The sequence below is a fragment of the Mastigoproctus giganteus genome, chromosome 12 (assembly GCF_048544385.1).
Source record: "Mastigoproctus giganteus isolate SK-2022 chromosome 12, ASM4854438v1, whole genome shotgun sequence".
Classification (NCBI taxonomy): domain Eukaryota; kingdom Metazoa; phylum Arthropoda; class Arachnida; order Uropygi; family Thelyphonidae; genus Mastigoproctus; species Mastigoproctus giganteus.
Window position 1 is genome coordinate 170,638,339 of NC_143586.1, and position 13,130 is coordinate 170,651,468.

At 38.1% G+C, this 13,130-nt stretch overlaps 1 protein-coding gene across 1 annotated transcript in view; it reads right to left on the reverse strand.

The window, feature by feature from the left end:
* Positions 1-13,130, reverse strand: part of LOC150077590 (FAS-associated factor 1-like) — a 377,947-nt gene that overhangs the window by 62,505 nt on the left and 302,312 nt on the right. The window contains exon 13 of the mRNA XM_090385644.1: positions 7,088-7,198. Within this exon, the coding sequence (XP_090241770.1) occupies positions 7,088-7,198 (111 nt within the window). The remainder of the gene's footprint in view (positions 1-7,087; positions 7,199-13,130) is intronic.

Below are 13,130 nucleotides of genomic sequence, written 5' to 3' on the forward strand. Positions count from 1 at the left end.
GTTCTATCAAATTACATTAAAGGAGGCGGCTAAGGAAGTAAGCAAACCTTTAGCCATAATTATGAGAGCATCCTTGGACTCGGGAAGTCCCCATGGACTGGAGATGGGCAAATGTATCCCCAATTCACAAAGGGAATCAAAAAATGACACGAATAATTACAGACCAGTTAGTTTAACTTCTGTTCCAGGGAAAATAATGGAGTCACTATTTAAAGATGCATTGCAGAATCATCTAGACAAGGCTGCAATAATTGGTTTGTTAAGAGAAAGACTTGTGTGACAATTTTGATCGGATACTATGATGTGGTTACAAAGAAACTGGATGCAAAAAATAATTTTGATATGATACACTTGGATTTCAGGAAAGCTTTTGAAACTGTTGTGCATGGAAGACTACTGTACAAATTGGAGCAGTATGGTATTATTGGTAAGTTGCTACAATGAATAAAAGGATGGTTGAGTGGGAGAAGAAAGAGTGGTAATCAATGGGTACTGCTCTTCATGGACTAATGTTATTAGTGGAGTCCCCCAGGGTTCGGTGTTGGGCCCACTTTTGTTTTGTATATTTATCAAATGATATTGATGAAGGTATATCAGGCTTAATATCAAAGTTTGCAGATGATACAAAGGTTGGCATGGTTGTTAGTGATCGTAATTGCAGTGTGCTACTGCAGCAGGATCGAGAAAGTTAAGCCGATGGGCTGAGAAGTGGCAACTAAAGTTTAACATTGACAAATGCAAAGTACTGCATTATGGGTAGAAGTAACCCCAGAGAAACATACCAACTTTATGGTACTACACTTAGAGTGATAGAAAATGAAAAAAGACCTGGGAGTAATCTGGGAGTTTTCTGAGCAATGCAGACAGGCTGCCAGAACAGGTCACGGGGTATTGTCAAAGATATACAGGAATTTTGCTAGTATGAAAAAAGGAGGTGATTATCCCTTTGTATAAGGCAATGGTTAGGCCATGCCTTCAGTACTGTGTACAGGTAACAGGTATGGAGGCCTCATTTTAGGCAGGATGTAGAGTTGCTTGAGTGTGTACAGAGAAGGGCAACAAGATTGATGAGGGGAACGAATGGGTGCTCTTACCAAGAACGGCTTAAGTTCTGCAAATTGCAGCGGCTGGAGACTAGGTACCTGCAAGATGATCTGATTGAGGTGTATAAGGCTTTGAATGGGTTGAGCACGATGAATTCTGATGGGATTCTTCCACTTGCTCAGATTACGAACCTGAGGTGGCATAAATTCAAATTGAGGGAAGAGAGTCGTGGGATAAATGTGCGGAAATTTGCCTTTAGCCAACATGTGGCTAATTTCTGGAATAAACTTTCATCTCTCGTTGTCGAAGTTGATAGCTTGAATTAATCCAAGGAGGAACTGGACAAACTTTTAAAGGAATGGAATTTTTTCTGCTGATGCTACGCAAGCTCATAGGCTTGCTTTCTTGCATCACATGCCACCATTACTATTACTAAATAGTCAGTGAATAATCGAAGGATAAAAGTAAATAATTTGGAGAGGACGTACCTTTTTATTTTTATGAATTATTGAAACCTATCGCATTCCATAATTCAAAATATAAGATTAAGGTTTTATTAATCATTGAAATTAAAATAAATTGATTTAATTTTGTTATAATTGCAATTTTGTAATTTTATCTTGAATTTGAATTTCGTATTAATAAAATTAATTATATGTACGAGTATGTATAAATATTACAATAAATAACATAAAACTGTTTATGATAATTTTTTCATTATACACCACATTAATAATCCTAAAAATCTTGAAAACTAAAAAAAAAAAAAAAATTTGCCTGTATGTACCTCATAGACATTTTATTTGGCCAGCCACTTAAAAACGATGCCCAACCCTGTTCTAGAAGAAAGCCTATATCAATTTAAGCAAGGGTTGAAATAACGCTGGTAGAACTGGTTTTTTTTTTTTTTTTTTTTTTGTTAAAGCTGATGCTTAATAGCTTCCTTGTATTCGTGTGCCTTTATTAATAAACTCGAGCATGTAACAAAAATTAAAAGAAATTGTAGAATCATGCACAGAATTTGGAAGTTCTATAACTTGATATCTCAGTTGGAAAATTTTCCACAGGATACTAAATCTCAAGACCATGCCTGGTAATAATTTTTACTAGGTAACCCAGACCCAGCCCATGGGCTGGACTACCACCAGTGAGCTACGGCATTAGCTCTAAACATTTCTAGGATGTCAAAATTTATTTTTTAACCTTAAGCTGTTCTAAACAGTTACTATACAATTATCAATATAGTATCCACTTTGGTCCTTTAGGTTGTCACAGACATTCTCTCAGATATGCCAGACAAGCTGTACTTCCTACTTTGGAGTCAGTTGTAGAATAGATGTGCAGAAATCTACCTTTAGCCAGCAGGTGTTGATTGGTGGAACAGACTTCCATCTTTTGTTGTGGAAGTTAACAGCCTAAATAAATTTAAGGCTGAACTGGACAGGCATTTGGAACGAATGGAGGGGTAAAATGGGAAGGTATTTTTTTTTGGCTGATGCTGCATAAGCTTGCTTTCCTGCATTGTATGCCTCTATTAATGCTAATTCAAACAGAAGTTTCCTATGTTGGATTTCCAATTTTCACCTTTCTTTTGTGGATAAAAATTTTTGAGAGTAATAAGTTAGCATTAGCATTAGTAGAGGCATTTGATGCAAGAAAGCAAGCTTATGCAGCATCAGCCAAAAAAAAAAATAAATAAATAAAAAATAACCACTTCCACTTCACCCTTCTGTTCGTTCAAAATACCTGTCCAGCTGAGCCTTAAACTTATTTAGGCTATCAACTTCAACGACAAGGGATGGAAGTCTGTTCCCCCAACCAACCACCCACTGGCTAAAGGCAAATTTCCGCACATCTATCCTACATCTGTCTTTCCTCAATTTGAATTTATGCCCTCGCAGGTGATTATTCTGAGCAAGAGGAAGAATCCCATCAGCATTGAGCATGCTGAATCCATTCAAGCCTTTATACACCTCTATCAGATCACCTCACTGGTGCCTAGTCTCCAGACACTGTAATTTGCAAAATATAAGCCTTTCTTCGTAAGAGCATCCCTTTGTTCCATTCACTAATCTTGTTGCCCTTCTTTGTACTCGTTCCAGCAGCTCTACATCCTTCTTGAAATGAGGCCTCCAGACCTGTATACAGTACTCTAGGTGTGGCCTGACCATTACCTTATACAAGGGAATAATCACCTCCTTATCCCTGCTAGAAAAATTCCTATATATCATCGACAATACACCATGGGCTACTCTTGCAGCCCACCTGCACTGCTCAGAGAACTTCATATCTGCCTGCACAACCACCCCCAGGTCCCTTTCATTCTCTACCACTGTCAGTGTAGTACCACAGAGTTGAAACGTTGCTCTGGGGTTGCTGTTTCCCATATGTAGTACTTTACATTTGTCAATATTAAACTTCATTTGCCACCTCTCAGCCCATCTGCTCAACCTTTCCAGATCCTGTTGCAGCAGCATAGTGTCAGTAGTGTCCTTGAGAACCTGCCAACCTTCGTATCGTCTGCAAACTTGGACATTAAGCCTGATACACCATCATCAATATCATTTATAAATACAGAAAACAATAATGGACCCAACACTGAACCCTGAGGGACTCCACTAATAACATTAGTCCACAATGAGCAGTGTCCATTGATTACCACTGTCTGTCTTCTCCCCCTCATCCACCCCTTTATCCATAGCAGCAATTTGCCTCCAATGCCACACTGCTCCAATTTGTGCAGCAGTCTTCCATGTGCAACATTATCAAAAGCCTTTCTAAGATCCAAGAATATAATATCAAAGTTATTCCCTGCATCCAGTTCTTTTGTGACTGCATCAGAGTATCCAATCAAATTGGTCAGGCAAGACTTCCACTTCCGAGCTATAACTGAAGTCTTGTCTAGATGATCCTGCAGTGCTTCTTTAACCAGTGCCTCCATTAATTTTCCGGGAACAGAAGTTAAACTAACAGGTCTATAATTACTTGTGTCGCCCTTTGATCCTCCTTTGTGAATTGAGGTCACATTTGCACTTCTCCAGTCTGTGGGTACCTCCCCAGAGTCCAAGGAAGCTCTCATAATTATGGCTAAGGGTATAGTTATGGCTATATTTATGGCATAATTATGGCTATATTACTTCCTTTGCTGCCTCCTTTAATATAACTGGATAGATCCCATCCACCCCAGGTGCCTTTCTTGTGTTTATCTTCAACAATCTCTCCTCCACTTTACTCTCAGTAAGATTCTCTTGCTTACTGACAGAGTTGAATACACCTCTGGCATTCCCCTCGCTGAATAACTCCTCATGTGTGAATGTCGATGCAAAATATTCATTTAGATTGTTAGCTACCTGAGCAGGATTATCAACAGTTGACCCATCGATATCAAGTGGACCAATCTGATTCATCCCTTTCCTTCTAGAGTTTACATAAGTAAAGAACTCTTTGCTGTTTTTCTTTGCATCCCTTGCCAAAGATTTCTCGTAATTTGCCTTCGCCTACCTAACCTCCTTTGTAACTTGGTTACAGATCAACTTTTATCTATCATAGGCTTCTGTGTCACATGTTAATTTGTATGTATCCCATGCATTTTTCTTCTCTGCCATATGTCTCATTAGTTCATCTGACATCCATTTAGGCCTAAACTTTGAACAATATTTCTTAGTTGGTATGTAAAGCCTAGTAGCTTCCAAGATAAGTTCTTTGAATGCTTCCCATTTTGAATTTGCTGTTGGTAACATCATCAGTTGGCCCCACTGTATAGAATCTAAATACTGTCTCAGTCCATCGTAGTCGCCTTTACAAAAGCAATAACCCTTCCCTTTACCCCTAATGGTAGTTACCTCTTTGAGTAAATCCCACTTCAGCACACTGTGATCACTGTCACCTAGTGGTTCATTTATCTGCAGATTCTTAATGCATGAAGAATCACTACTGATAATCAAATCAAGAGTATGTACTCCCTCTAGTTGCCTCTCGAACATGCTGATGTAGAAAACAATTATCCAATAAATCCACAAAAGCCTTGCTAGTGTGTGAGTGACCAGCCCCCAAATTCCAGTCAATATCTGGGAAATTAAAATCCCCCATTATAGGACTCTCTGATTTACTGGCCCACTATTTTCCTGTACAGTTTCCTATTATTCTCATCAGAGTCATTAGGCCTATAGCACACTCCTACTCTAAATTTTGATCTCCCAATGCTTATGTCACACCAAACTGACTCGACACTGCACTGTCCAGCGATGTCAACTGGCTTCACTTCCTTGGATTTTATGTGTTTCTTAACTAATAGCATAACCCCTCCCTTCCTATCCTTTCTGTAGACGTTGTACTCCCCAAATTCCAGTTCTGCATTCCTTATATCTGTGTGACACCACATCTCTGATATCCCAACAATATCTGCCTTTGATGTTTTGAGCAATACCTCAAACTCATCAAATTTATTTACTAAACTCCTAGCATTGGTGTACAACGCAAGTATACATGCACCTGTTTCTATTCTTAGCTACCGTAACACAACTCATGTGTTTACTTTTACCACAATGACTCCCAGCAGTCTCTGAAATATTCTGCATCTTGTTTTTCAGGCTTCTGCTCATTCCAATAGAAGCAGTGCAAGAATCTCTTTCACCTCTGCCAGTGGCTACTGTTAATCTATTAGTCTTTGTCTCCCCCCAAGCTAGCAGTTTTCCAACCCACCTAACACTGCTTCGATAGCATCAGCAAATAATCTTGCACCCTTTCTATTTAAGTGTATCTCATCCCTGTAGAAGCAGTCTCTCCTGTTAACAAGTACAGTCCAGGCTGAAAAAAATTCTACCCCTTGAGCCTTGCACAATCTTTCCAGGGCCGAATTGATCAACAAGGCTCTCTCATCATATACTCCCTCCTATTGTGTCTGGGCAGATTTGCAGACACTTTCAAATTCAACCCTAATTCACGGCTTTTTTTCAACAGTGACCTGTACTTGTTAAGTAATTCTGCCGGTCTCCTACTCTTGATATCATTAGTGCCAATGTGTACAACTATATCACCTTTTGTGCCCTTAAAAGATGATATCCACTCTACAATGTCATCGACCTTTGCCCCTGGGAGACATACCCTGGTCCTGTTCCACCTATCCTTTTTACAAAGCATGTTCCCCGTTTCCCTGACAATAGAGTCACCAACAACTACTAGTTCCTGTGGGACCAGCGCATTCTGCCTTGGGGGTTGCCACTGTGTTGCGTGATGACCAAGTGCAAGCTCTGGCTTTGATGTGGGCAGCTGAGAGCTTGATGGGCCCCTCAATTTAGTTCCTTCGAGGGCATCCACCCTGTCCTTCAAGCTCTCATATAGGCCCATAACAACGCTGAGTTGTTGCCTGATTTCGATACACTCCTTGCATCGCGCGCACATACAAAGACATCCCCCATGGCAATATCATGTCTCGTACCTGAATGCTCCCCAAACTTACTAAAGTAACGACAAAGTTACTAATGTAACACATGTAAAGATTTCCACAGCTTGTGGAAGAATTTCTATTCAATAGCAGAAATACTGTTTTCTATCAATGTATACAATAATGGATTCTCTCAGCATCACATAATCATTAAACTTTTTACTTATCAGAGTTGCCAGCAAAGAAGCCTGCATAGTATATTTCATGATGCAAATATTTGAGTAACAATGTTATAAATAAATTTGCTGTTCGTACTCTGTGATGAACAGTAAAATTTATTTATAACATAAAAACAATACAAGAATATATAGAATTTAGAGTTGCATGAGCTTGAACTATTGTCACTCAAAACAAGTGTACTTCTGTACCATCATGCTTGGCTGCTCAGCTGTGGTGGCCTTATACATGTTAGCAGACGTCCAAGAAAGTAACAAACTTATGCACATCCAGTGTTGAATAAGATGGCTTCCTTGCATGAGCCATATACCCAATAATGATTTTTTTACTGTGCCTTGGTGTAATGATCTTTGTCAGATAAATTGACTAAATCAGCAATTAAGTAAATTTTTGTGGTCTTATATTTATAACTTCCATAAATACCTTTTTAGCAGCTTCTTCCTGTTTCTGCAATTGCTCTAACCGCTCTTTCTCTTGTTGTTGCTGCTCTTTCTGCCTTTGTCTTTCTTCTTCTTCTAGTTTACGTGCTTCATCCTAAATCATTTATTGAAATAAATTGATTTCTCTAATATCTATTTTTTTTATAATACATAATAAATGTTACAATGTACTGTTAAAGAAACTACTATTATAAAATAAATTAATGTTCATAATGAAATGGCACATGCTATTCTATATAAATATACTAAAGGATATAGAGGTAAAAACTAGTGTATCTTTTCACTTCCATTTGCTTTTTTTAAAGAATTAATTTAATTTATATATTCCATTATTCTTCCAAGAATATTTTGGAACATTAACCCTTTTAGAAGTACATTTATAAATGTTTTCAAGGTTATTCCAAACAATGTCTGCTAATATACAAATTGCCTTGAAATATTTCTATATGTGTTGCTGCTGCCATCCTTTCATCTGTACTTCCAACTAGCTGTAGATCAAGTTACTAAAATATTTTGAAAACCAGAAGTAAGGATCATACCTTCTGGCCTCAGCTATCTGATTTGGACTTAAAATAATTAATGTATGCAGCTGTGTTACATTTCAGGGGTTTTAAATTTTTATTTCTTAAATTAATTGACTTTTTTCTTTTTCCGTGATTAACAGAAGTGAAAAGTAAATAAATAGCATTAGCATTAGTAGAGGCATTTGATGCAAGAAAGCAAGCTTATGCAGCATCAACCAAAAAAAAAAAAATAAATAAATAACCACTTCCACTTCACCCCTCTGTTCGTTCGAAATACCTGTCCAGCTGAGCCTTAAACTTATTTAGGCTATCAACTTCCACGACAAGGGATGGAAGTCTGTTCCACCAACCAACAACCCGCTGGCTAAAGGCAAATTTCCTCACGTCTATCCTACATCTGTCTTTCCTCAATTTGAATTTATGCCCTCTCAGGTGATTATTCTGAGCAAGAGGAAGAATCCCATCAGCATTGAGCATGCTCAAACCATTCAAGGCTTTATACCCCTCTATCAGATCACCTCGCTGGTGCCTAATCTCCAGACACTGTAATTTGCAAAACTTAAGCCTTTCTTCGTAAGAGCACCCCTTTGTTCCATTCACTAATCTTGTTGCCCTTCTCTGTACTTGTTCCAGCATCTCTACATCCTTCTTGAAATGAGGCCTCCAGACCTGTATACAGTACTCTAGGTGTGGCCTAACCATTGCCTTATACAATGGAATAATCACCTCCTTATCCCTGCTACAAAGATTCCTATATATCATTGACAATACACCATGAGCTACTCTTGCAGCCCGTCTGCACTGCTCAGAGAACTTCATATCTGCCTGCACAACCACCCCCAGGTCCCTTTCATTCTCTACCACTGTCAGTGTAGTACCACAGAGTTGATACGTTGCTCTGGGGTTGCTGTTTCCCATATGTAGTACTTTACATTTGTCAATGTTAAACTTCATTTGCCACCTCTCAAGCCCATCTGCTCAACCTTTCCAGATCCTGTTGCAATAGCATAGTGTCAGTAGTGTCCTTGACAACCCTGCCAACCTTCGTATCGTCTGCAAACTTGGACATTAAGCTTGATATACCATCATCAATATCATTTATAAATACAGAAAACAACAATGGACCCAATACTGAACCCTGAGGGACTCCACTAATAACATTAGTCCACGATGAGCAGTGTCCATTGATTACCACTCTCTGTCTTCTCGCCCTCAACCACCCCTTTATCCATAGTAGCAATTTGCCTCCAATGCCACACTGCTCCAATTTGTGCAGCAGTCTTCCATGTGCAACGGTATCAAGAGCCTTTCTAAGATCCAAGTATATAATATCAAAGTTATTCCCTTCTTTTGTGACTGCATCATAGTATCCAATCAAATTGGTCAGGCAAGACTTCCCCTTAACAAAACCATGCTGTGTCCGAGCTATAACTGAAGTCTTGTCTAGATGATCCTGCAGTGCTTCTTTAACCAGTGCCTCCATTAATTTTCCGGGAACAGAAGTTAAACTAACAGGTCTATAATTACTTGTGTCGCCCTTTGATCCTCCTTTGTGAATTGGGGTCACATTTGCACATCTCCAGTCCATGGGTACTTCCCCTGAGTCCAAGGAAGCTCTCATAATTATGGCTAAGGGTTTGCTTACTTCCTTTGCTGCCTCCTTTAATATAACTGGATAGATCCCATTTACCCCAGGTGCCTTTCTTGTGTTTATCTTCAACAATCTCTCCTCCACTTTACTCTCAGTTATTACAAGATTCTCTTGCTTACTGACAGAGTTGAATACACCTCTGGCATTCTCCTCGCTGAATAACTCCTCATGCGTGAATGTCGATGCAAAATATTCATTTAGTTTGTTAGCTACCTGAGCAGGATCATCAACAGTTGACCCATCGATATCAAGTGGACCAATCTGATTCATCCCCTTCCTTCTAGAGTTTACATAAATAAAGAACTCTTTGCTGTTTTTCTTTGCATCCCTTGCCAAAGATTTCTCGTAATCTGCCTTCGCCTGCCTAACCTCCTTTGTAACTTGGTTACAAATCAACCTGTATCTATCATAGGCTTCTGTGTCACGTGTTAATTTGTATTGTATGTATCCCATGTATTTTATTTTTCTTCCCTGCCATATGTCTCATTAGTGCATCTGACATCCAATAATTATCTTGTTACTAATTGTTTGATTAATAATATATAAAAAGTAACCCCAGGGGGTTCACATGTCTGGTGAGTATGGGCTTGGCACACCCAGGGTCCTGAGCTGGATATCATTATTCTTATATTTCTTGGTGGTTCCCTTCCACTTCTGACCCTTGTTCTCTCTCTCTTACACACACACACACACACACACACACACACACACACACACACACAGGGTAATTCAGAAATTTTTTTTTTGGCTGGTGCAGCATAAACCTTAAGCTCCCTTGCTCCATATAACTAATAATAATATCACTGCACATACCTCCCAGTGTAATATTAACCCCAAATTTTGTTGTCAACAGTACATGAAATGCAAAGACAATTCAATGAGGACACAGCAGCCAGAACAATATCCTATGCTTTAGCTACAATATAAAATATATGACCAGCCTATGCAGTATGTATGTATGTATGAAAAGAAGAAATTACAATTGTTGGATTTCTATGGGATAATTTTAATGAAATTTGAGAAGACTCAACAAATTGTTTTAATCAAGTAATATATAAAATTTCATGAAACTCGGTAAATTAAGAGTGGAGTTATGATATGCAGATGGCAGGAATCGACTGCCAGCCAGAGAGAGAGAGAGAGAGAGAGAGAGAGAGAGAGAGAGAGAGAGAGAGAGAGAGAGAGAGAGAGAGAGAGAGAGAGAGAGAGAGAGAGACAAACAAGTAATAATTTCTGGATTTCTGTTGATTCAATTTCAATGACATTTCAGATGGCTTAACAAATTTTTCTAAAAGAGCCAATTATAAAATAATCTAAAAGAGCCAAATATGAAATCCAACCACTAGCAGTCAAATTATTACATATGGATAGACAAATGGTGGTGGTAGTAGTAGTAGTAGCATGTGATGTAAGAAAGCAAGTGTATGAGCTTATGCAGCATCAGCCAAAAAAAAAAAAATAAATAAATAAATAAAAAATAATAATAATAATAAAATAAAATAAAAAATAAAATAAAATAAAAAAATTTTAAAAAATAGATAAAAAAATTATTATGATAGGTGCTTTATACATATTTGTATAGAGCACCTATCACGTTAGCATATGTGCTAATGTGCCTAAAAAATGGAAATTAAATAACTGCATTTGAATCCAGAAGATAAAATTGAATCATGTAATATACATAAAAATTAGTGTTATGTAAATTGTGTCAAAAAAAGGTAATGATGGGTATCAGTATCAATATCATTAAAATTAAGCAAAAAAAGCAAGCTTCTACAGCACCAACCAAAATATAAAATGAAATTAATTACATTAAACTAAAACACATTTGGAGTGACCAGATGGGTGAAATGGGAAGGGTTTTTTTTTTTTGGCTGATGATCTATAAGCTTGCATCAGAAGCCTCAACTAATGCAATGCTAATTTAAATTATATTTAAAAAATATAAATAAAGAAATCAACACCAATCACCCCTTTCATTTACCTATTTCTTTCAAGTATTTATTCAATCTCTCCTTAAATTTATACAAGTTTCAAATAAAGTCAGCACAGCAGATTGAATCTGTGGATGATAAAAGGTCTCTTTCACTAGAACATATTCAGAGCACCTTCTACCTCCTGATAAACTTTTAATCTCCATAACAGTAAGGGATGGATTTATTCATTTATTCCAACAGTCAATCATTCTTTGATATACGGAATATTTTTGAACATCTGGTCTAGAATTATCCTGTTCTCAATTAAAATTTATTCCCCCTTGTGTATTCATATGACTAAGGATAACAATTCCAATGGCATTTAGTTTACTCAAACTTTTGAGAACTTAAACACCATGGTTTCCAGAAGGAGGGAGGGAGAGCCTGTATGATAACCCATGCTGTGGAAGACTTTCAATGTCCATCACACCCCAGAAGTTGACAACGTGCATGATCTGGTACAGATCAATGATCAGCAAGTGAGAGTTCCGTACACTGCCAACATCTTGGGAATCTGATTTGAATGTGTGTACCACATAATAATAGAGGTGATTGCTATGAAAAAAAAAGATGTCAGCACATTGGTCCCAAAGTTGTTGAGGGCAGATCAAAAACACACAAAAGTTGCCAAGCAAAGTGACCATTTGTATCATTTTCAAGCAGATTCAGCAAATTTCCTTGCAAGGTTTGTGAACACAGACAAAATGTGGGTCCATCACTTTCAGCCAGAGACAAAGGAGCTGCCCACACATTGGAAATGCAGTTCTTCTCCCCTCCACAGAAAGCAAAGTCTATTCCTTCTGTTGGCAAGGTGGAGGAGGTGGGGCATCAATCCTTTGGGGGTGCTGATAGAGCTCTGCTAGTGGACTGCCTTCAGAAAGGCCAGACAGTCACAGAGGCATATCATGCAGAACTTGTAAGGCATTTGCATGAAAACATCAAAGACAAATGCCAAGGAAAACTCAGCAAAGGAGTCTTGTTCCACCAAGACAAGATGCCAGCTCACAATTTTGTCAATGCCATTGCTGCACTGCACGAGTGCAGCTTTGAAATCTTCGACCATCCCCAAATTTACCAGATCTAGCCCCATTGGACTTTCACCTATTTTCTAATTTGAAATAATACCTGGCTTGTATCCATTTTCCCATTGATAGTGATGTCACTACTGCAGTGGATGCAAGGAGTGCCCAACAGAAAATTTTCTTCACAGCTGGAATCAACACATTGCAGAAATGGTGGCAAAAGTGCATTGACTCCAAAGAGGACTACATTGAAAAGGAACATGTTACTTGACTCCTCAAATAAACCTTCATACTCAGGCCACAAACTTTTCATATGCCCCTCATAGCTCCAAAAGTTCTGTTATTACAAAATTATTAGTAACAACGAATAAATGGTGAAAGCTGAGATACACTTTTACTATTTGTGCTCTTGTCAATAGCAATGGAGTAAACTATAAAATATTTTACTAATAGTACTTAACTAGCCTCTAAGTCATTAGCTATGTTATTAACACATTCAACTACTGTGTTTCTAGTGAGGCATATGTTTCTGAAAATACTGACTTTTTCTGAGCACACAATCCTGACTATGTCAGGAGTGTTGTCAATAAAACGGCTGAATTTGAACCATTGGTTAGGACAACTAATGCTGGTATAATGGGACTAACAGAAACATGGTGCCAACCAGAAATCGGTGATGAGTTCCACTACAGTATATAATGTATTTAGGAAAGGCTTCTTATCAAAAGCAGCCTGCTAAGTGAATATAGCTGGCAATACGTAAACATATTGCCAGCTATGCAGGCAATACGTTTTTGATTTTTTTTGCTGAATCTGCGGTTACATCTGCCAGCACAGAATCTGTGTGGTGTGA